Source organism: Haliotis cracherodii, unplaced genomic scaffold (genome assembly GCF_022045235.1).
Source record: "Haliotis cracherodii isolate W230 unplaced genomic scaffold, xgHalCrac1.p SCAF_9, whole genome shotgun sequence".
Lineage (NCBI taxonomy): Eukaryota > Metazoa > Mollusca > Gastropoda > Lepetellida > Haliotidae > Haliotis > Haliotis cracherodii.
Genome location: NW_027266343.1, coordinates 49,712,743 through 49,736,540, shown reverse-complemented (window position 1 = coordinate 49,736,540; position 23,798 = coordinate 49,712,743). Strand labels below are relative to the sequence as shown.

The window sequence follows — 23,798 nt, the reverse complement described above, 5'->3', positions numbered from 1 at the left end:
TGATAGGCACTTGTAAATTAAAATGAGGAGATAGTAAATGATAGACATTGTATGAAGGAGATCATATTTAAAACTGTCATAATAGTTACATGTTTAATTAATGATAAATGGTTGTGTCTTTTTAGTGGCAGATAAAGTGGTATTTATTTTTATTATTAATATTTATTGGATTACATGAAATGATTTTATCTTAACAATTCTGTGTTGACAAATGTCATTACATATTTCTGATGCCTAAGGAAATAAATCAAATCTGTGTGAATAATATACATACACCTTGACCCGTATATATATCATAGGCAGTTCAGGTATTCAAATGAAACATTATTTAAGTGTAACCAAGGAAGTCATCATTCATACTGTTGTTTATTACACACATCAGACCACCTCATCATTAAGGGGATTAAACAAGGATATTGTCCCCTAGACAGCTAAGAACCATTTTTCTTTTTCAAGAAACAGGGGCACGGGTGGCCCAGTCATCTAAGGTGCCGCGATTCACTGTGCAAAGTTGCGTCCCAATGAGTGTGGGTTCGAATCCTGGTTAGCCTCGATTATGTTTCTAGGTTTGTCAGCACCATACCAGTGCTCATGGGTTTCACCGAAGTGGTAAACGTCTGAGACCTGCATCACTGCGGGCTTTCCTCCCACATTAAGCTGACACGCCGTGATATAACTGGAATACTGTTAAAAGCGGCGTTGAACCCAACTCACTCACTCACTTGTTCAAGAAAGACTTCTGAAGAGTTTGATATGACATTTTGAACAGACAGGTTGTATGTTACAAAGTCCACACACACTTGTATTGTACAGGGTTGATCTCGTTTACTTGTTTTGATTGGTTGACTGTGACCCTGCTAAGGTCCTGATTGGTTTGTCTATTAGCGTAGACTAAACTGACTCAAAAGGTGAGATCAGACTAAATTTGAGCATGAAACCAAGCGTGTAAAATCATGATGCAATACTGCTTTGCGTAAAATAATGTTTTTCCTGTTGTGAATATGGTAAAAGTAGAAAAAAGCAAACAAATAGACTTGGTTTTTACAGTGCATTGTCATTGACATTGAGACCTGCTTGTTTGAAGATGCATAGTAAAACAGAAGTTCAACGCAAAAAAGTGAAATTAACATAAAGGAATGAAAAGTTGCCGTGTTAATAATTGACTAAACAAGATTTTAAACCCTTCAGCATGTATCATACTGACTCAGTAAAATAATTACTGCCCACTGACTAAAGGCCCTGAATCTAACTCAATCTGATGAAACATCCTGATGGCATTTTTCTTTTCAGCCATCGGACAAGACATCACTGGCCGAGGTCTATGCAAATTTTAGTTTGATTCAATATAAAATAATTGCATTCAAAACTCAGCTGACCGAATGGCCAAACCAAATTACATGATAGCTACGTGGGGAGGCCAGAAGTGAGTGTCAAACTGTTGGTCTGAGATTCAACAAGCAGCTCTGTTCCATACAAACAACTGCGTGCCTGAATCACCATTGGTTGAAGCAGTTCCGTGTTAATTATTAATGCTGTCGTGTCTAGGCACACGCACAAGCAGGAACACTGTGTTTATTGAGGTTCATGCTTAGAATTAGTAACAAGGCTCATGTTTGATCATTTCATTACTTACGCACAACAGGATTTTCAACCAGTCACACTTCGGCCTGTTAATATTGACAAAATTAAAACATGTAAATATGTATTTTAAAAGTGTGCATAATGAATAAAATGCCACGTTCTTTCACATTAAATACCATATGTAGAAACCTTGTGTAATCTTTGTTTGGTGCTGTTTACACTTTCCACTGGGAATCCACTCTTTGTGTGAACGGGGCGGTTGGGTAGCCTAGTGGTTAAAGCGTTTGCTTGTCAGTGTGTGAAGCCCATTTCTGGTGTCCCCCGCCGTGATATTGCTGGAATATTGCTAAAAGCGGCGTAAAACCATACTCCTCACTCTTTTTGTGAACATGGTATCTAACGAGAACTTGCTGAATACTCTGTGTACCTGATTCTTGTAACTTCACAATTGATTTATTCATCTTGTTTGATGAACTCATCCCCTCAAACCTAATATCCAAGAGGAGAACAAAAATACATGCTTAGTTATCACTTGACACATCATCATCCAGCCCTATAGAGAGCACACAGAAGGTGGTCATGATGTTGGACACTTGGAGTTTCCTCTATAAAGTCAGTGGAAAACTGCTTGATGCTGACAGTATCCATTACCATGGCAACCTCCGAGGAACATTCGATTTGTGAAGCCCACTTCTACACAGCTGTAATATTGCTTACTGTTTCATGTAGCCAAGACTTTTTATTTTGTAATTGGTTTTGAATTTTGCAAAAAAGTGGGGGGAAAGTACAACCCGAAAAGCACTATTATCTTTAGTCCACCAAATGCAAACTTATGTGTCCATTACAAACATTGTAAACTGCAAGACAGTCTGTTGTACGACAAGACATGCCCACTAACACTGCATGCATTGCAACAGAATAATAATGTAGACAGTCTTTTTGATTCATCAGTTCTCTTGGATTTGCAGTAACATATACTACAAATGTAGTGGAAGAGCTCTTCGTTTCATGACTCAACAGATGCATTTGGCATATGTCTTTGTTATTTTTGACACTGTTGTTTCTGATGACATTGTTACAGAGCTTATACCTTACAATTTAAGGTGTGGCATATTTGTCAACTTAAATTTTACTGCATGTATTATGATCTGCTAGATTCAAGGAACTTTATTTGCTTTTTGTGTGCAGAGCCCAGCATACCGGAGACCTGTCAGAGGAACGTCTGTTTGAGGTGTGTATAGCTGTCATACATAGTCATGAGCATTGCTTCAGATATCAAGTTTTTCAGTGAAGTTAGAATTGTGGAGTACTTTTATGAAATTGTGTGCTCAGTTTTAACAACAACAAAAAATCCCTCAAAATATTCAAGATCCGTAACAATTTGTTGTTTTTCACTCAGCATGCTCAATAAGAATGAAACTATACGCATATTCTGTGAATGTACATTGACTGAAAGAATACATGACTGTGGGCATCTTAGGCTATGCACGTCAAAAATTGGGAATTGCATTATTCAAGAAGAAATAAAACTTGTGGGAAACCCCAGTTAATATAGATCCCCATCAACCTATGCTTGTCATAAAAGACGACATTATGGATCGTGGCCAGACTCAGTGACCAGGTTGATTGTGTGTCATCATACTCTGAAAGCGAGGAATGTGCTCATTAAAGCAATCACTTGTTTGTTTGGCCCTTGCTCAGTTATTTACAGACTGGAATATTGCTGAGTGTGGCGTTAAACAACAAACAAACGTTGACCAATTGCAAGATATGGGTGAACTTGATTGCTGAATGCCCCCTGTACAATCAGTACAGAAGGTGATAATGGTGTTCGTGTTCCAGCCCCTCCGAAGCTACTTTCAACATGGCCGAGGTGCAGCCAGTGGAGATAGCAGGTACAGTTTGCAATTTAAGTACCAACCCAAAGCCTTGTCCACTAAAATTATTTTCATCTGGAAACCCTCATTGATTTTCTCTGATTTGAATGTACTGCAATGATGACACAGGACAATTTCTGTGTACCGGGTAATCAGTTTTACATCACCAAATGGAGTTGCATTTGCCTGACATTCTGTATATTCCAAAGCCCATTAGTCCAAAGGCCTATTAGCAAAAAAACATGTTAGCACAAAGCCAAGTAGTGCAAAGCCCTATTAGTACAAAGCCCTATTAGTACAATCCCCAATAGTTCAAAGCCCCATAGCAAAAAAACCTGTAAGCACAAATATGAGCAGTGCAAAGCCCCATCAGAACAAAGCCTTATTAGTCCAATGCCCAGTAGTCCAAAATCTCATTGGTCCACAACCCCAGTAGCCAAAAGCCCCATTAGTCAAAAGCCCTATAGTCCAAAGCCCATTAGTACAAAGCCACATTAGCCCAAAGCCCCAGTAGACCAAAACCCCATTAGTCAAATGCCGAGTAGTCAAAAAACCCATTAGTCAAAAGCCCTTTAGTCAAAAGCCCATTAGTACAAAGCCACATTAGACCAAATCCCCAGTAGACCAAAGCCCCATTAGTCAAAAGCCCAGTAGTCAAAAGCCCTATGGTCAAAAGCCCATTAGTACAAAGCCCCAGTAGACCAAAGCCCTATTAGTCAAAGGCCAAGTAGTCAAAAGCCCCATTAGTCAAAAGCACCTGTAGTCAAGAGCCCATTAGTCAAAAGCCCTTTAGTACAAAGCCACATTAGCCCATAGCCCCTGTAGACCAAAGCCAAGTTGTCCAAAGCCCTATTAGTCAAGAGCCCATTAGTCAAAAGCCCTTTAGTACAAAGCCACATTAGCCCATAGCCCCTGTAGACCAAAGCCAAGTTGTCCAAAGCCCTATTAGTCAAAGGCCCATTAGTCAAAAGCCCCATTAGTCAAAAGCCCAGTCGTCAAAAGCCCATTAGTCAAAAGCCACATTGCCCAAAGCCCCATTGGTACAGAACCATGTTTGTCTGGAAACCTTCTGGACATTTAGTGTTTAGAACATCTATATATTCAAAAAAGGGGAATTTCCCCATAACCATGAATTTTTGTTCAGCAATGTTTAACTTGGACTGGTTCTGTGTGGTTTTCATGGATTCTATGTACAAGGTCCCTGTTAACATTCAGTTATGATTGAATAACGGCGACAAGAATGAATGTGACACCGGACATGACACTATTGAGATACATTGCCATCAATCGATAATCAGTCATCTCATTGTTGGGTGTATAATTGCAGGAGCAGAAAGTTACCCTTTGTATTGTTTGGGAGCCATGCAAGTAAGACTGAACTGCTCCAAGCACAAGACATGGATGGCTACAATTCTAAGAAGAGTTCCATGAAAGGGGAAACAACTCACACTATTGTGAGTACTTTGTTTCTTTGATTTGGGGCCTCTGTTTCTCAAATCATATTATTTGAGCAGTATCCCATAATATGTGGGGTAGATTATTGATGAGAACAGCCAACAGTTGGTGCAAATGTGTAAAAAGTATGTCCATATTATAGTCAATTATTCTCTACTCAACTATTTCAGTGTGTATGTCCGGGTTGGTATGATTGTAATTGATGATAAAATTACTTAGTACATTATGGACATTGTATTTAGTCCAGATGAGCATGACTTTTGACAGACTGTTTGATCAGATGTACTTGTGTTTCTCCTCATGATTGATTGAGCCTATCTTATTTGGGATACGAAGGGTCGGAACTCACTAAACTCACACCTCTAGACACACTCGATCAGGAAGCCCTAAACTGTGGTATACCTAGACATGTCAGATGCCTTTTTCACATCTGATGATGATATATCTGTCTATCAGTTGTTGTGTGATACTATACAACACATGTCATCTTGAGATGTATTATGGCAGAAGTGGGGAAACAAATAAGCTGTATCAACTGAATATCCTACTAAATGTTTTGAATTGAACCAAAATGACACCATCAACAACTGAAGTTTCAGTACAGTATAATGCATAGTCTAATGCTGACATAACAATAATGATAAAACTTGTTTTGTGTTTTTTAACATTGATCGTGCATTAATAAATATCGGAGCAACTGTCTTATCAATGGAAAACAAAATAAATAGGTCAAGAAATGAAAGAAATCAATTCATGAGGATATAAATATTCTAAAATCATTGTAAATACCTGGAGAGGAATCTGAACTTTTAACAATTACTAAATGTGATCCAGTATGCCTATAAATTTGAAAGCTGTTTCATAAAGACTGCAATTTCAATAAATATTATCAGTGACCTACTTCTGAAGTTACATCAAACTTGTAATGAAGAAATACTCCAGCTACAACTAGCACCCTGACATTGTGGATTGTGCCTAGACGTGATGGATTCTACCTTGACCAGTGGATTGTACCCTGATGTGGTGGATTGTACCCTGATGTGGTGGATTGTACCCCGACAAGGTGGATTGTACCCCAACATGGTGGATTGTACCCCAACATGGTGGATTGTACCCCAACATGGTGGATTGTACCCCAACATGGTGGATTGTAATCTAACAGGGTGGATTGTACCCTGATATAGTGGATTGTAACCCGACATGGTGGATTGTACCCTCAAGTGGTGGATTGCACCCTGACGTGGTGGATTGTAGCCTGACGTGGTGGATTGTACCCTGACGTGGTGGATTGTACCCTGATGTGGTGGATTGTATCCCGACCTAGTGGATTGTATCCAAATGTGGTTGATTTTACCCCAATGGGGTGGATTGCACCCTGACGTGGTTTGAACCCTGACATGGATTGAACCCTGGCATTGTGGATTGAATCCCAGTGGGGTGGATTGAATCCCAATGGGGTGGATTGCATCCTGACGTGGATTGAACCCTGACATGGATTGAACCCTGATGTGGTGGGTTGAATCCCAATGGGGTGAATTGCATCCTGACATGGATTGAACCCTGACATGGATTGAACCCTGACATGGTGGATTGAACCTTAAGTTGGTGGATTGAACCTTGACGTGGTGGATTGTATCCTGATGTTGTGGATTGTATCCCGATGTGGTGCATTGTACCCTGACATGGTGGATTATACCCCGACATGGTGTATTATATCCCGATGTGGTGGATTGTACCCTGACATGGTGGATTATACCCCGATGTGGTGGATTGTACCATGACATGGATTGAACCCTGATATGGTTGATTGTACCCTGACATGGATTGAACCCTGATGTGGTTGATTGTACCCTGACATGGATTGAACCCTGATGTGGTGAATTGTACCCTGACATGGTGGATTATACTCCGATGTGGTGGATTATACCCCAACATGGTGTATTGTACCACAATGGGGTGGATTGCACTCTGAGGTGGATTGAACCCTGATGTGGTGGATTGTACCCTGATGTGGTGTATTGTACCCTGATGTGGTGGATTGAACCATGAGGGGGTAGATTGTACTCCGACATAGTGTGTTATACCCCAACGGGGTGGATTGTACCAAGATGTGGTGGATTGTATCCCAATGTGGTGGATTGAACCCAGATGTGGTGGCTTGTACCCAGATGTGGTGGATTGAACCCAGATGTGGTGGATTGTACCCCAACGGGGTGGATTGTACCCAGATGTGGTGGATCGTACCCCAACTGGGTGGATTGCACCCTGATTGAATCCTGATGGAGTGGATTGTACCCGATGTGGCGGATTGTATCTCAACCTGGTGCATTGTACCCCGACATTGTGGATTGTACCCGGATGTGGTGGATTGTACCCTGAAGTGGTGGATTGTACCCTGAAGTGGTGGATTTACCCTTATGTGGTGGATTGTACCCTGTCATCGGGGATTTACCCGATGTGGTGGATTGTACCCTGACGTGGTGGATTGCTGCTCATGCAATTGACCACTGGTTTGCCAAGACCCCACTCAGTTTTTTACCTCGACTTGACTCAGTTGTTTACCTCGACTTGACTCAGTTGTTTACCTCGACTTGACTCAGTTGTTTACCTAGACTTGACTCAGTTATTTACCAGCCACAGGGATTTAGCTGACATGTTGTTGAATGAGGCACAAAACAACATTCACTCACTCACATTTGTGCTACTTATTGCTTTTAAAGTTGGTTCCAAATTATAAAGAATAGGCTTTGTTTTTTCATGTATTTTTTGTGTGTCTGCATCTGTAGTTGTATGCACAATATGTTCCTGCTCCTCACCATGGTGACTGTGAAAATACAAATTGTCAGATGCGTGATCATGTATTCTTGAATGTCTCTTGAAAGACATGATTGATGTTACTTTACAATGAAAAAACAGAACTATTTCACTGACCGTTATTTTTGGCAATTACCAGTTTAAAGAATTTACAGAAAAGACTTTCACTTAGACAATGCATTTTTTAACTGTAGCAATGAGAAAAATGGTGTGGCAATATCTTGTACAGCTATAAATATTGTCTTCTAGTTAAGTCATAAAAAAACTCAGAGCTATACAGGGCCATAAACGTAAGAGAACACATTATGATGCCTGTCTTGCACATCACATTCCAAGTACAGGTAATCCGTAATGTGATTGTTGAGTCATGCTAAAGAATGTAATATTAGTTATCAGCTGATTGTTGCGCTATTTCAGCAGTGCAGATATTGCACTTGCACTTCAAAGTCTCCCTTTATAAAAGTTAAGTTGTTTTCCAAGCAGCCTGATGTCCTGGGGATTTGACCATATCTTATCACTATGACAGCTGTCTTTCTTATAAAAATATGGGTGTATGTTTGTGTTGGATGTAGCTCTCCGAACCTGCTCATGTGCCTGGCCTCCATGTTGTCTTGTTTCATTGTTGCATAGTTTCCTTTTGGCCTTGTATCAAATTACCTTACCGTATTCGACGTAATAAGCGCCCCGATCTAATAAGCGCCCACGGCGATATTTGCTAATATTTTGGCTAGTGAACAATCCCAATTAGCACCCTTTCCGATTGATAAATGAACACAAGACTTTATTTGTGTATAATACGCACTCGTGTGTTCTATGCACCCTTAATTATTAGCAATTAAATTCTAGAAAAATATATCTGTCATATATAAACATTTCAGGCTGTCTGCATAAACCATGAAATTTATGATCTTTCAACTGTTAGTAAATAGTATTCTAATAAGAGCCCCCCATTTCTATTTTTGAGAGCGACCTGGGTGCTTATTACATCGAATACGGTATATCATAAGAAAATATAGGACATGAATCACACCTGACATAGAAACTTGTGTTGTATAATAGGACGAAATCTAATCCACCCAAAATAAATGACATTTCTTTTAAAAGACGTATAATAATCTCGATAGATCCTGTGGATGGACTCTCCTGGGAATTGAATGTATGGAATGAGACGCTTCGCAAAATGAACAAAGGCACAGACAGTATTTTATCTTGGGATAAAGTACACTTTTTGAGTTACATTATAATGGGCTTGACGCTGTACAAATTATCTCCCACCTGATCTAACATATCCTTGGTAACATTGTTATCTCAGTCAATCAAGGTTTCGCATCCACACCAATAATCAATTGGCAAAATAGTTTCTTTAAACTTTGAATAGTTTAATATTATTCCCTGGTAGAAGTCTGGCAAGATGATGTCATACGTCTCCAATGGTGCTGTGTTATCCCAAACATATACAGTCAACTGTGTCGATGCCTCAGTAGTCACAAAGTTGTCCGTGAGGGGAAGGGAGATCATGAAAAAATGATACAGCGAGAGGGGTGGGTGGGTTACAATGTATCACCCACCCCCTCCCTCTTCTTCTCCCTAAGTTCAATACACATGAGATCTTCATGGATCTGAGATTTTGAAACTTAATACTGAATCAGACATTCCAATGGAAATTGTAAATCTTGCAGTATTTTTATTTTGTTGAGGGCAATACTGGGACTTTCCCGTTTATAAGCCCTGGGCTGAATTACGGAAAACAGCACTTTCCCAGGGCTCAATTCCGGAAGTGCAAACGCTTTCTTACCTAAATAGGGGATGTCCTTTGCTAAAAAAAAATTAACTTTGAGCTGGAAATAACTTCACAGAATGCAAACCTTGGACTTGCACCTACTGTTGATTTCCCTCTTGTAGTGCATTTTCCACGTATTAACTTCCAAAGGGAGTTCAGTTATGAACCTAAGGAAGATCACTCCAAAATAAATATCCAAGTTTAAGTCCATGGGCCTAAATACAGTTAGTTTTATGTTTTTATGCCCATGAGCGTAATTACACTTGGGTCTAAATACAGGAAGTCCCAAAATGTATGTCAAATAGTCTATCTAAATCCTCTCTCACCTAATAGTTGAGGTTCAAGTTATCCCTCATTCTGACTGTTAGTCTACAGTGTCCCGCAACCATTCATGTATTCACAGTTCTGGTACAAACAGATGTCCTCAAACTATGTACGATATCACACTTTCCACCTGATGACAACTGATCACACATTGCAATAGATATTTTCTCTCAGAGACTGGTTCTTTGTTTTTTTTTGTGGGTGTGCTATTATGATGTACAGACAGATTAATGCATTGGTTTTACTGGTTTTACTGGTTTTACTGGTCTTTAAATGTCAAATCCCATAAACCCAAAACATATTGAAATCAAATCTTATCAATGAACATGTCAACAATAATAAGTTCACAGATATTTAATCATAAACTCACAAAAGCCTGTTGACAACAATATATCAGAGCAATTTTGCACCTCTAGACCTGCCCATTTTAATATCAGATAATCCAAAAACAGTTGTCTGTTAGAGGACATGACCTAATATGTTTTTGTTTTGCAGACATAATAAACAGAACAATATTTTGCTTGGTTAGCCAATCAAATACCATGGAATCACTTGCAATTGTTTTATATTCCTTCTTGAACTCAGGCCTTTGTCCTACTCTTAATGCCTTCCTTTATGTGATAAACCTGTGCACACAATACACCATCAGACATTTGCACTAGTTCTATAAACCTGGCCAAACTGACCAATAGTTAATTTTGCTGTGTGATATCTTTACAAGGACTAATGGACTGAACATGTTAGTTTCTGTCACTGCAACATAAGGTAAAATGCAATGAAACACTGTTTGTCCAAGGCCATTTGTGAAAACTTTCATTACTATTTCGAAAGGTTTTGCTCGTTTAAAACATTATGCAGATCCTGTGGGTTAGAAAGGACCCTTATTATGTCTTGACCTCAGTAATCAATGACAGTTTCACTGGAGTAAGTACCATCTGAATTAACAGGGCTGCACTGTATGCCATGGTTTTAGATTAGTTTATTAGACTGTCAAGACTTTATCATGCTCTGGAGACTTACACTAACATGTTGACCCATGAAGATCCAGGGTAGAATAGGTCTTCAGCAACCCATGCTTGTCGTAAGAGGCGACTAACAGGATCGGGTGGTGAGGCTTGCTTGTATCCATCATGATATCCAGCGTTAGACATTGGCACTAGTCCTGTAGTCCTTGCCAAACTGCCCAATAGTTAAGGTATCATAAGGACTAGTAGAAATTTGCCATTTTTAAGGGTTTTGCTATATGTTATCATTATAAGGACTAGTGGACTAAATATGTTAGTTTATACCCCTGGATATCAATTCCTGGATTGTCTGGTCCAGACTTGATTATTTAGAGACAGCCATCATATATCTAGAATATTGCTGACAAACAAACAAAAAACACTAACATGCTATGTTCTTTTTACCTTGTGTTTCAGCTGTGTCAGGCAGTGGATCCAAAAGGCCCCTTAACCTGTGCTCGGACCTACTTCTATACACCTGTGTACGACCCATTCTCAGGTGAGCCACATGTATACTCTGTAACAGGAATATGCCCCAGTGGGAATCAGAGGAAGAGTAGGCCCCTGTGACCCTGCTGGTGTAAATGAGGATTGGATGGTCATAATGTGTGACCAGGCTGATTGTTTGTCATTGTTCTCTGCTGACATGGGTTGATGCTCATGCTATTGCTCACTAGTCTGTGTGATAAGGACGTGATTATGTACAAGATGCTGGAGAGCTGATGACTGTTAAATATGGCAACATTCTTTCACCCACACATTCATTCATTACAGGGAGGCCACACTGCCAAGACATTGCAAATTGCTTAACATCTTCAAATCAATAATCAGAGCTTCAGAATCAATCAACCATGATAATTAATAGGATTGATTTTTTACAATTGTGAAGGGGACAATTTGTTTGCATTAAGATGTGGAAAATTGAGGTCATTCGTTTGATCTTTGATGCTTCCAATCCTATTTCAGTTCTTCCAGTTAAGCGTTACACAACAGCAGGTTTGGGGTGATAAATACTGCATCTCTGGCCAGGAAGTGTTTGATTGATATTTAGAATTTAAACAGGAAGAAGTGAATATTTATGGATGACAGCTTTGTTATTATATCCCAGTCGTCTAAGGCGCCGCAGTTCGGTGTGCAGAGTTGCATCCCTTGGGCACGCCAGAAACCTATGATTTGGGGTTTGAATCCTTCTTAAACAAAAACACGCAAACAAACAAAGCTCATTGGTATAACTGAATATCAGGTTGATTATGAAAAGAGTAAATATCTAAATAGCTAATTTATCTCATCCTCATCCCTCAAATTTTATGTGAAAGAATTCAGGTGAGCTTGTGTGTTCATCGCTTGGATACATATGATGATATTGATACTAAAAAAGAATCTAGGGATTGTGAAATCAGAATATTTTTGTAGATATGTATATTTCAGAAACTTTAAAAGTCCAGTTTATACCCTTGCCGAACTAGGCTGGAATTCCTGGGCTCGATTGTAGCGCCACCAGTGGCTATTACCAGTTATGTCCCTTCTAAGCCTCTCCTATGGACCAATCAGATTCAACCTCTCGTATCACTTGTGTTTGCTTCACACAAAATGGTTGCCCCTGGTCAGGACGATCTGATCGATAATCAAGATCTATGTTGTGATAAAACGGGTCTTACATCGCGAAATGCATCAAATCACGTGAGCACCTTGATTAAAAACACGAAAAGATTTGGAATAATATCTGTTGACAACGAGTTGGCGGTGCACATGCTTTGTAAATACTGCAGTCGATCAAAATCTGCACGACAGTTTACTAACCGGATTTCGATTTTGGTGCGCGTTTCTGATTGGACTAAGCATAGACTCGTTAGTCCAGCCAAAATGTAACTCCATAATACCAGCCTAGTTCGGCAAGGGTGGAAACTGGACTTATATAGTCAGTTAACTCCTTTGCCTCGGGAAGATGTTATAATGATAACGTATAGCAAAACCCTTAAAATGGGTCAATTTCTACTAGTCCTTAGGATACCTTTACTATTGGGCAGTTTGGTAAGGACTACAGGACTAGTGCCAATTTCTAATGCTGAAGATGTCTTCATATAATATTTTAAGTACCAAATGTCATTTGAAACATTAACAATACCTGATAACATTATGATCTAATCCAAAATGTCAGTTTACTCAGTTCTATTGATCTTCAGGTTGAGTGGGTCATTAAATATTAAATTGGGAAACAATTATTATCTTGAAAATGGATATTCATTACCGGGAAGTTCAATTACACTGCTTGGTTAATTTCATTACCTCACAAAGGTTTGGGTAATTAAATCTGTTTCCTAATTGAATTAGATGATGGACATTATGTGTTTTCAGATTTATAGATGTTTTAATGTATTCAGTGCCAGGGAATTCATTTGTAACCAGCAGTACGAGCTGGAGGTTCAATGTGCAAAATGTCATAGCTTGAAATGTTCAGTAACACCTGCAAATCTGGAAGCAGATAATGTTTATCTATATTGTAATTACCAAATGTTTCCTCACACTGTGGTATGGACTAAGTGTGAGACAGGATTGCTATGCATGGATGACCTCATGTGCTTCTGAATAGCAGAAAAGTGACCAAACTAAAGCAAAGTTGTTGTGACAAATAGTCAGATTTAATTGATAGCCCATGCCATGTTGTTCAAATTTAAGATTTTCCAAGAAAATAATGTATTTGCAGGGCAAATTATTTCGAAACTGCTTTGAATTCCACTTTACAATCAGTTTGCAGTGCACAATCCCATTTGTCGTCTTAAAAATCACCATCTAGGGAATTTGTAACTGATAGTAAATTTAAGCATATGTTAATAGAACAATAACATCAGGCACGTATTGCACACTTGTTTATTCACTGCAATGTTATATTGTAGATGTGTTTGTGTTGCTCAGTATGGTGTAATGTAAGAAGTTTTGTTTTTTCAATTATGGTTCTTTGTTCAAATGATATACAGAAATGGTATTTTGATATTTGTGTCTAAGGCGCCACCATTTGCTGCCCATTTGTTGTGGCCCTTAGGCACGCCAGAAACCTATGATTGTGGGTTGGAATCCTGGTTCGTCCTGATTATGTTTCTAGGTCTGTCAGCACAGTACCCATACTGGCTTTCCTCCCACATTAGGTAGGATGTGAAAAAACTGGAAAACTGTCCAAAAGTGATGTCTAGCCCAGCCCACTCACTCACTCACTCACTCACTCACTCACTCACTCACTCACTCACTCACTCACTCACTCACTCACTCTATTCATATGTTCATAATCATTCATTAATGTGTTTGCTTCAATTTTACTCATATAAGGAATTGCACCTAATGTCCATTGTGACATCCAATGTTTATTAGCTAGGCTTCTTCAAAGTCACAGCTCAAATGTTGTATCAGATAAACAGGTTTTGTGTGTCGTAAGGTAACATATCCGCCTTTTTGGAGGCATCATTTCAGCCTACCGTATTCGACGTAATAAGCGCCCTGCTCTAATAAGCGCCCACGGCGATATTTACTAATATATTTGCTGGTGAACAATCCCAATTAGCACCCCTTCCGATTGATCAATGTACAAAAGACTTATTTATTCGCGTATAATACGCAATTAAATTCTGGAAAAATATATCTGTCGTATATAAACATTTCAGGCTGTCTGCATAAACCACAAAATTTATCTTTCAACTCTGTCTTTTTTTCACCAAAATAACATTCTGTTTAGAGCCCCCTATTTCTAATTTTGAGAGCGCCCTCGGCACTTATTACGTCGAATACGGTAAGTGTAAAACCTCCATCTTACCCATGTCATGTCCAATAGGTTGAAGTGCATGTAGTTACTAATTGGACCCGTGAAGATCAGGGTAGAAGTGGTCTTCAGCAGTCCATGTTTAGGGTAAAAGGTGACTATGCTTATCGTAAGAGGAGACTAATGGCATTGGGTGGTCAGGCTGACTGACATGGTTGATGCATGTCATCGTATCCAAATTGTGTAGCTCGATGCTCATGATGTCAGTCACTGAATTGTCTGGTTTATTTACAGACCGCCGTCATATAGCTGGAATATTGCTGAGTGCGGCGTTAAACAACAAACAAACAAACAATAAAGTTACTAATTGCTCACGTTATATACGGTGCGCGGACAACATGGAAGTCTGTTTTTTCAACCTTTTGTGCATTTAGAGCAAGGTTAGTGACAAGGAATTAATAAAGCCTGAAAAACATAAGAACATTGCACTTTTCTCAGACCAATGGGTTTAAAAATATTTTTTTGCACGTCTAAGTGTATTGTGAAAATGTTTTTCCATTTTAGTCTAAAAGCAGGAAGTACATGTAGATCCTTTCATACAGGGGTGTTCACTCTTGCTGAAGGGTTGGAGATCTCAGAATGTGTTTTTTAATCCTTGCAGATGTTTTTCTTTGGATGACAGCCATAGTGTGGTAAAAGTGGAAGCTTTCTTGTCATAAATACTGAAGTGCTCATGTTAGAAAAGGTTTTCCTAGACAAGAGGTGACAGGATATGTAGTTTCTTTAAAAGAAGTATCTTGGTTGTCAGCAAGGTTTTAAGTGAGTATTTCTGTGATTGAAACTAATGCGAGTTAGTGTTGACTCCTGTGGCAGAAGTAGTGTTGTGCCAGCCGATATCACCCCAGGTTTCACGTAGATAGGTTAATGAAGAGTTTTCTTGTACCCAGAGAATTTCACAGCTGGGGACTCCAAAAGCCTGATTGATTTCCCCAGCATAAGGTTTTTATCCATGCTATGCACGACAGTGGTGTTGATTGTGTAATGCAGCGGAGCTAGCTGTCTTTGTACAGGGGCTACACAACCAGGATCTCAGGGTGTACAGTCGTACTTACGCCCGTATCTTTTTATTTGTATGATCATGGATCCAGTAACCCTATATTTTCCAAAATTGGAAAAAAAATAATCAGAATTTAGACGTGATGTCAGCCTTTTTATTTTCAAATTTTTATTCCCTTAACCAACTTCTGACTTTGACAAAAAATATATACCATCTTCGACAAAATGAGCGCCAAAGACGCTTTTAAAATTAGAAATAGGGGGCTCTTATTAGAATATTATTTTGGTGAAAAAAAACAGAGTTGAAAGATAAATTTCATGGTTTATGCCGACAGGCTGAAATGTTTATGATATATTTTTCCAGAATTTAATTGCCAGTAATAAAGGGTGCATATAACACACATGTGCGTATTATACACGAATAGGGGAGGAAGTAGTGCGTATTGTATGCGAATAGGGGTCGGAAGGGGTGCTAATTGGGATTGTTCACTAGCCAATATATTAGCAAATCTTGATGTGGGCACTTATTAGAGTGGGGCACTTATTACAGTGGGGCGCTTATTACGTAGAATACAGTATGCTCCATCAAATAAAAACTACTGGCCTTATTGCGGTTAGTCTGCCAGGCATCATGTCATGAGCCTCTTAAGACACATTGAGCCTCCTTATATATTATATGATGCTTTCTTCTTCTGTAATTTATCACTTTCAAACACTCTTTGTTACACAAAAAGATGAAAGGAAAAGTCTATTTGAACATTTGAATTAAGTTTGCTTTAGTTAGTGCAGCTTGTACAGTTAACCTCCTATGATCAAAACTGTGGAAAGTTCATTTACGTTTTGGTTAAATTTAAGTTTAAAAGTTTAACAAATTGATATTAAAAGAAAGGAGATGTTTTAAATGTGACTGTGGACCTTCACTAAGAGTGAGTGAGTTGATTTAACACTGCATTGAACAGTGGTTATATCACAGCCTGTCACCTTGATGTAGGTGTGATGCAGGTCTTGATTTAGGTGTGATGCAGGTCTTGATGTGGGTGTGATGCAGGTCTTGATATGGGTGTGATGCAGGTTTTGATGTGGGTGTGATACAGGTCTTGATGTGGGTGTGATGCAGGTCTTGATGTAGGTGTGATGCAGGTCTTGATGTCGGTGTGATGCAGGTCTTGATGTGGGTGTGATGCAGGTCTTTATGTAGGTGTGATGCAAGTCTTGATGTAGGTTTGATGCAGGTCTTGATGTGGGTGTGATGCAGGTCTTGATGTGGGTGTGATGCAGGTCTTGATGTGGGTTTGATGCAGGTCTTGATGTGGGTGTGATGCAGGTCTTGATGTGGGTCTGATGCAGGTCTGGATGTAGGTGTGATGCAGATCTTGATGTAGGTGTGATGCAAGTCTTGATGTAGGTGTGATGCAAGTCTTGATGTGGGTCTGATGCAGGTCTTGATGTAGGTGTGATGCAGGTCTTGATGTGGGTGTGATGCAGGTCTTGATGTGGGTTTGATGCAGGTCATGATGTGGGTGTGATGCAGGTCTTGATGTAGGTGTGATGCAAGTCTGGATGTAGGTGTGATGCAGATCTTGATGTAGGTGTGATGCAAGTCTTGATGTAGGTGTGATGCAGGTCTTGATGTAGGTGTGATGCAGTTCTTGATGTGGGTGTGATGCAGGTTTTGATGTAGGTGTGATGTAGGTCTTGATGTGGGTGTGATGCAGGTCTTGATATAGGTGTGATGCAGGTCTTGATGTGGGTTTGATGCAAGTATTGATGTAGGTGTGATGCAGGTCTTGATGTGGGTTTGATGCAGGTCTTGATGTGGGTGTTATACAGGCCTTGATGTAGGTGTGATGCAGGTCTTGATGTGGGTGTGATGCAAGTCTTGATGTAGGTGTGATGCAGGTCTTGATGTAGGTGTGATGCAAGTCTTGATGTGGGTTTTATGCAAGGCCCTGATGTAGGTGTGATGCAGGTATTGATGTAGGTGTGATGCAAGTCTTGATGTGGGTGTTATGTAGGCCTTGATGTAGGTGTGATGCAGGTCTTGATGTAGGTGTGATGCAAGTCTTGATGTGGGTGTTATGCAGGCCTTGATGTAGGTGTGATGCAAGTCTTGATGTGGGTCTGATGCAGGTCTTGATGTAGGTGTGATGCAGGTCTTGATGTGGGTCTGATGCAGGTCTTGATGTGGGTGTGATGCAAGTCTTGATGTAGGTGTGATGCAGGTCTTGATGTAGGTGTGATGCAAGTCTTGATGTGGGTTTTATGCAAGGCCCTGATGTAGGTGTGATGCAGGTATTGATGTAGGTGTGATGCAAGTCTTGATGTGGGTGTGATGCAAGTCTTGATGTGGGTGTTATGCAGGCCTTGATGTAGGTGTGATGCAAGTCTTGATGTGGGTCTGATGCAGGTCTTGATGTAGGTGTGATGCAAGTCTGGATGTAGGTGTGATGCAGATCTTGATGTAGGTGTGATGCAAGTCTTGATGTAGGTGTGATGCAGGTCTTGATGTAGGTGTGATGCAGTTCTTGATGTGGGTGTGATACAAGTCTTGATGTGGGTGTTATGTAGGCCTTGATGTAGGTGTGATGCAGGTCTTGATGTAGGTGTGATGCAAGTCTTGATGTGGGTGTTATGCAGGCCTTGATGTAGGTGTGATGCAAGTCTTGATGTGGGTCTGATGCAGGTCTTGATGTAGGTGTGATGCAGGTCTTGATGTGGGTGTGATGCAAGTCTTGATGTAGGTGTGATGCAGGTCTTGATGTGGGTGTGATGCAAGTCTTGATGTGGGTTTTATGCAAGGCCCTGATGTAGGTGTGATGCAGGTATTGATGTAGGTGTGATGCAAGTCTTGATGTGGGTGTTATGTAGGCCTTGATGTAGGTGTGATGCAGGTCTTGATGTAGGTGTGATGCAAGTCTTGATGTGGGTGTTATGCAGGCCTTGATGTAGGTGTGATGCAAGTCTTGATGTGGGTCTGATGCAGGTCTTGATGTAGGTGTGATGCAGGTCTTGATGTGGGTCTGATGCAGGTCTTGATGTGGGTGTGATGCAAGTCTTGATGTAGGTGTGATGCAGGTCTTGATGTAGGTGTGATGCAAGTCTTGATGTGGGTTTTATGCAAGGCCCTGATGTAGGTGTGATGCAGGTATTGATGTAGGTGTGATGCAAGTCTTGATGTGGGTGTGATGCAAGTCTTGATGTGGGTGTTATGCAGGCCTTGATGTAGGTGTGATGCAAGTCTTGATGTGGGTCTGATGCAGGTCTTGATGTAGGTGTGATGCAAGTCTGGATGTAGGTGTGATGCAGATCTTGATGTAGGTGTGATGCAAGTCTTGATGTAGGTGTGATGCAGGTCTTGATGTAGGTGTGATGCAGTTCTTGATGTGGGTGTGATGCAGGTTTTGATGTAGGTGTGATGTAGGTCTTGATGTGGGTGTGATGCAGGTCTTGATATAGGTGTGATGCAGGTCTTGATGTGGGTTTGATGCAAGTATTGATGTAGGTGTGATGCAGGTCTTGATGTGGGTTTGATGCAAGTCTTGATGTGGGTGTTATACAGGCCTTGATGTAGGTGTGATGCAGGTCTTGATGTGGGTGTGATGCAAGTCTTGATGTAGGTGTGATGCAGGTCTTGATGTAGGTGTGATGCAAGTCTTGATGTGGGTTTTATGCAAGGCCCTGATGTAGGTGTGATGCAGGTATTGATGTAGGTGTGATGCAAGTCTTGATGTGGGTGTTATGTAGGCCTTGATGTAGGTGTGATGCAGGTCTTGATGTAGGTGTGATGCAAGTCTTGATGTGGGTGTTATGCAGGCCTTGATGTAGGTGTGATGCAAGTCTTGATGTGGGTCTGATGCAGGTCTTGATGTAGGTGTGATGCAGGTCTTGATGTGGGTCTGATGCAGGTCTTGATGTGGGTGTGATGCAAGTCTTGATGTGGGTGTGATGCAGGTCTTGATGTAGGTGTGATGCAAGTCTTGATGTGGGTTTTATGCAAGGCCCTGATGTAGGTGTGATGCAGGTATTGATGTAGGTGTGATGCAAGTCTTGATGTGGGTGTGATGCAAGTCTTGATGTGGGTGTTATGCAGGCCTTGATGTAGGTGTGATGCAAGTCTTGATGTGGGTCTGATGCAGGTCTTGATGTGGGTGTGATGCAGGTCTTGATGTGGGTCTGATGCAGGTCTTGATGTAGGTGTGATGCAGTTCTTGATGTGGGTGTGATGCAGGTTTTGATGTAGGTGTGATGTAGATCTTGATGTGGGTGTGATGCAGGTCTTGATGTAGGTGTGATGCAGGTCTTGATGTGGGTTTGATGCAAGTCTTGATGTAGGTGTGATGCAGGTCTTGATGTGGGTTTGATGCAAGTCTTGATGTAGGTGTGATGCAGGTCTTCATGTGGATGTGATGCAGGTCTGGATGTAGGTGTGATGCAGATCTTGATTTAGGTGTGATGCAGTGTCTTGATGTGGATGTTTTGCAGGTATTTACCACATGAGGAAAGGTATGGCACAGGCAAATCAAGGAACATAACCAGGCTGAACTGGGATTCAAACCCATTATCATAGGTTTCTGGCAAGCCTCTAGGACGCAACTTTGCATAGCTAATTCCAGGTCCTTAGCTGACTGGACCACCATTGACCTTCATCATGCTTACTGTTTTTTAAAGTAGCTGTTATAAGGTTATGAAACATTCAATGTAGTATAGGTATCAATTTATTTATGAATTTTGAATATATATCTCCCCCTGCAACATCAGAAGCACTCTGAAAAGTTTGGTTTTAAAGTTCTGATGATTTGAAAATAAGGTTATTTAGATCAAGGTATCTAAATAACGTTTGAATTTTTTGTAGCCGGTAGATAAATGTTGGTGTGGCAGACAGCCTGCTTAGGATTCGAATCACATACTTCCCTTTCAGATTGATTTTGGTGTGTTTTTTGTTTGCTGTGAGCTGAAACGGCAATGGCTGTGTGAGTGTGCATGCTTTATCTGTCTGACTGGGGAGAATGTTGGGTTTGTTCCAGGCCACTGCCACACAAACAAACTAGCACATGGCTTCAGATTGGCCACTAACCTTCTGTTTTGTTACATAACATGCTCGCTCTTCTCTCAGTGACCCTTCCACTATCGTGCTCCTTCCTGGCTGATGCAGTTATTTGTGCATAGTGTAAACTAATACTACGTTGTTCCATCGTCATTAGCAGACACCTTTTAAATTGATTTAGTTTGTACAAATAAGAGGTTTCGTGCGAAGAATAAAGTGGCTGTTTAAGTAATGAGTTGAGGGGAAAGCACTGATACTTCCTTGAATCCAGGACCACAGCGGTGGATCTGGCTGTATTCACACCCCACTCAAAGCTTTCCTAAGCATAATCTTAACATGATGTTCTGAATATTTTACCTATATGTTGTCAGCTATTCAGTTTGTGCATTGATTGTTGACTTCATCTCCAGAACTGCCTCTTTGATTCATTTGAACCATGAAAGGATGCTCTCAGCAATGTGGGATTCTTTGTACCCTCTTAACATTTTAGTTTTGAATTTTAATGGTTGCCTTGTTCTTCTTGAAATGTGCCTCAAAGATGTCAGCTTGCTAGTTGATTTTGGTGATTTTATTAATCATTTGTTTTTTATTAATCAACCAAATAGGACTTTCTTTTTGTTATATGTTGGTTTTGAATTTGTCTTGAGGTTTTATATGTGCATATCTATGAGGCTATCATTCTCATGCTGGAAAGTTTTCTATGTCTCATGTTTAATTGTCTCTGTCTTTACATACTGGCCAATTCATCAAGATTATTAATTCATTTTTATATATGATCCAGCTAAAATACAATCCAAACAATATACATGTATATGTTATTGAGTTAGGTGAGAACCTTGTCCTACTAGATGCATTATGGCATATAAATCAGCATTATCTTTGCTCTGAATAAGCAAAGCTGTCATTTCTGTTACATGGTGTATGGACCTGTGAAGATCCCGGATTACAATTGGGTCTTCAGCCACCCATGCTTGTCGTAAGAGGTGACTATCTGGATTGGGCAGGCTCACTGACTTGGTTGATTAATGTCATTGTATCACAATTTTGTCGATTGATGCTTATTATGAAAATCACTGTACTGTCTGGTACAGACTTGATTATTTACAGACCACCGTTAAATAGCTGGAATATTGCTGAGTGCAGCATGAAACAACAAACAAACAAACAAACAAACATATGGACACTGTATGGGACCCTGCTACTTGCCAGTAGATGTCATCATGAAGTCTATAGCACAAGAAACTTGTTTAGAGATGTCTATGCAGACATGCATCACATTAAGGTTTCAAGATAGTGTTAAACTAACACTGTTGCAGGGATAATTGTTAGTAATTCTATGGTGGGGCCTTGTGCTTTTAGCCCCTAAATTTGAAAAGGCCCACATTTTCAAATATAATGGGGCATTTTAACATTGTGTTGATGTGCGTTCAATAATTGAAATTTTCACATGAAGGGCCCATGTCAGTAAATTCCTAGACTGAACCCTGCTGTTGGTCCTCTTGTCTCAGTGGCTGGTTGTCTAATTTCATGATGTTGTGTCCTTTAACCTGACATTTATGTGTTTGTTTGAATCCAAGATACAAATAAGATATATCACCCACCAGTTCAAGTTGTACAGTTCTGTTAGTAATTGTGTCTAGTCAGTTAATACTGGTCTGTAGGATTACTCTAACATCTACTGAAAATGACGCTCAAGAGCCCAGTTTGGACTAGTTGGCTCAAGTGAGTGAGTGAGTATGGTTTTGCGCCGCTTTTAGCAATATTCCATCAATATCACGGTGGGGGACACCAGAAATGGGCTTCACACATTGTACCCATGTCGGGAATCGAACCTGGATCTTCGGCGTGACGAGCAAACGCTTTAACCACTAGGCTACCCGACCGCCCCAGTTGGCTCAAGAGTTAGGGGCACAGAGTGATGCCTGGACTGTACTTGTGGGTGTCACCAGAATAGTTCACAAACGCTGAAGACCTGTTTTAATTCAGGCATTCTTCACACATAAAGCCGACGAGATGGGATAAAATGTAAATATGGTGAAATATTGTCCAAAGCAAGTTTTACACTGATTAATACTGCTAAAATCGGTGTAAAGGGTGAGGTGAGGTGAAATGGGGTTTAACGTCGCGTCCAAGATTATGGCACTTATATAGCGACGTGTATGTACGCGTATGTGTATGTGTATGTGTGTGTGTGGCTGCTTGTACTAGTCCGACTGAGGCCGATTTATGGTGCTAGCACACTGAGATACCATGCCACAGTTTAACATGAATACCCCACACAGACGCAGTATACTGACTCCGAGCTGACCAGTCCTTGTTTTAGCCCCTTAATGCCGAATGCCGAGCGCCAGACAGGGTAACAACAAGTACCATCTTTTAACGTCTTTTGGTATGACGCAGCCGGATATCAAACCCCTGACCTTCCGCTCTCCGGGCGGACGCTCTACCATCAGACCACAGAGGCAGTCAAATCGGTGTAAAAGACTCACTCACTGGCTCATCCACCTATTGGGGGCTGTGGCGTTGTTATGCCAAAGGCCCAGGTTCGATTTCCCTCATGAGTACATAGTCTGAGGCCCATTACTAGTTTCCCCCGATGTGATAGTGCTGGAATATTGCTAAAACGGCATAAAATGCAATTCACTCACTCACTCACTCACTCACTCACTCACTCACTCACTCACTCACTCACTCACTCACTCACTCACTCACTCACTCAGTTTAGACTTACCTCGGCACTAAGGTCACTTTGTAAAAAGGGGTCCCAGGCTGTTAGTTACATAGCAGCTGATGTGAATCTATGTGGGACTATACTTGTAACCTGACTCAACTATCTATTGTGTCCATGAATAGACTCCTGCTGTAGACCGGTGGCAGCTTGAAGATTTCCCACTGTGCTGCATGCTTTTTTGAGAAATGCACAGGGACACATTTATACTGAACCCAGTACTCTATGGATTTTTCTCTCATTTGGAGACAATAAAAATTTAAGTGCCTATTTTGTTTGCTAAGCTTTGAAAACTATCGAGACAAAACACTGAATCACACCACATAAAACTTCTTGTTCTGCAATTGAGACAACTTCTTTTTATGTTTATTGAAAAGCAGTTTTCGA

At 40.5% G+C, this 23,798-nt stretch overlaps 1 protein-coding gene across 1 annotated transcript in view; it reads left to right on the top strand.

Moving 5' to 3' along the window:
* The window catches only part of LOC139452711 (dynein axonemal assembly factor 9-like), a 179,601-nt gene that overhangs the window by 24,802 nt on the left and 131,001 nt on the right, over positions 1–23,798 (top strand). Inside the window, exons 11-14 of the mRNA XM_071234279.1 lie at positions 2,770–2,812; positions 3,424–3,476; positions 4,786–4,912; positions 11,253–11,334. Coding sequence (XP_071090380.1) covers positions 2,770–2,812; positions 3,424–3,476; positions 4,786–4,912; positions 11,253–11,334 — 305 coding nt within the window. The remainder of the gene's footprint in view (positions 1–2,769; positions 2,813–3,423; positions 3,477–4,785; positions 4,913–11,252; positions 11,335–23,798) is intronic.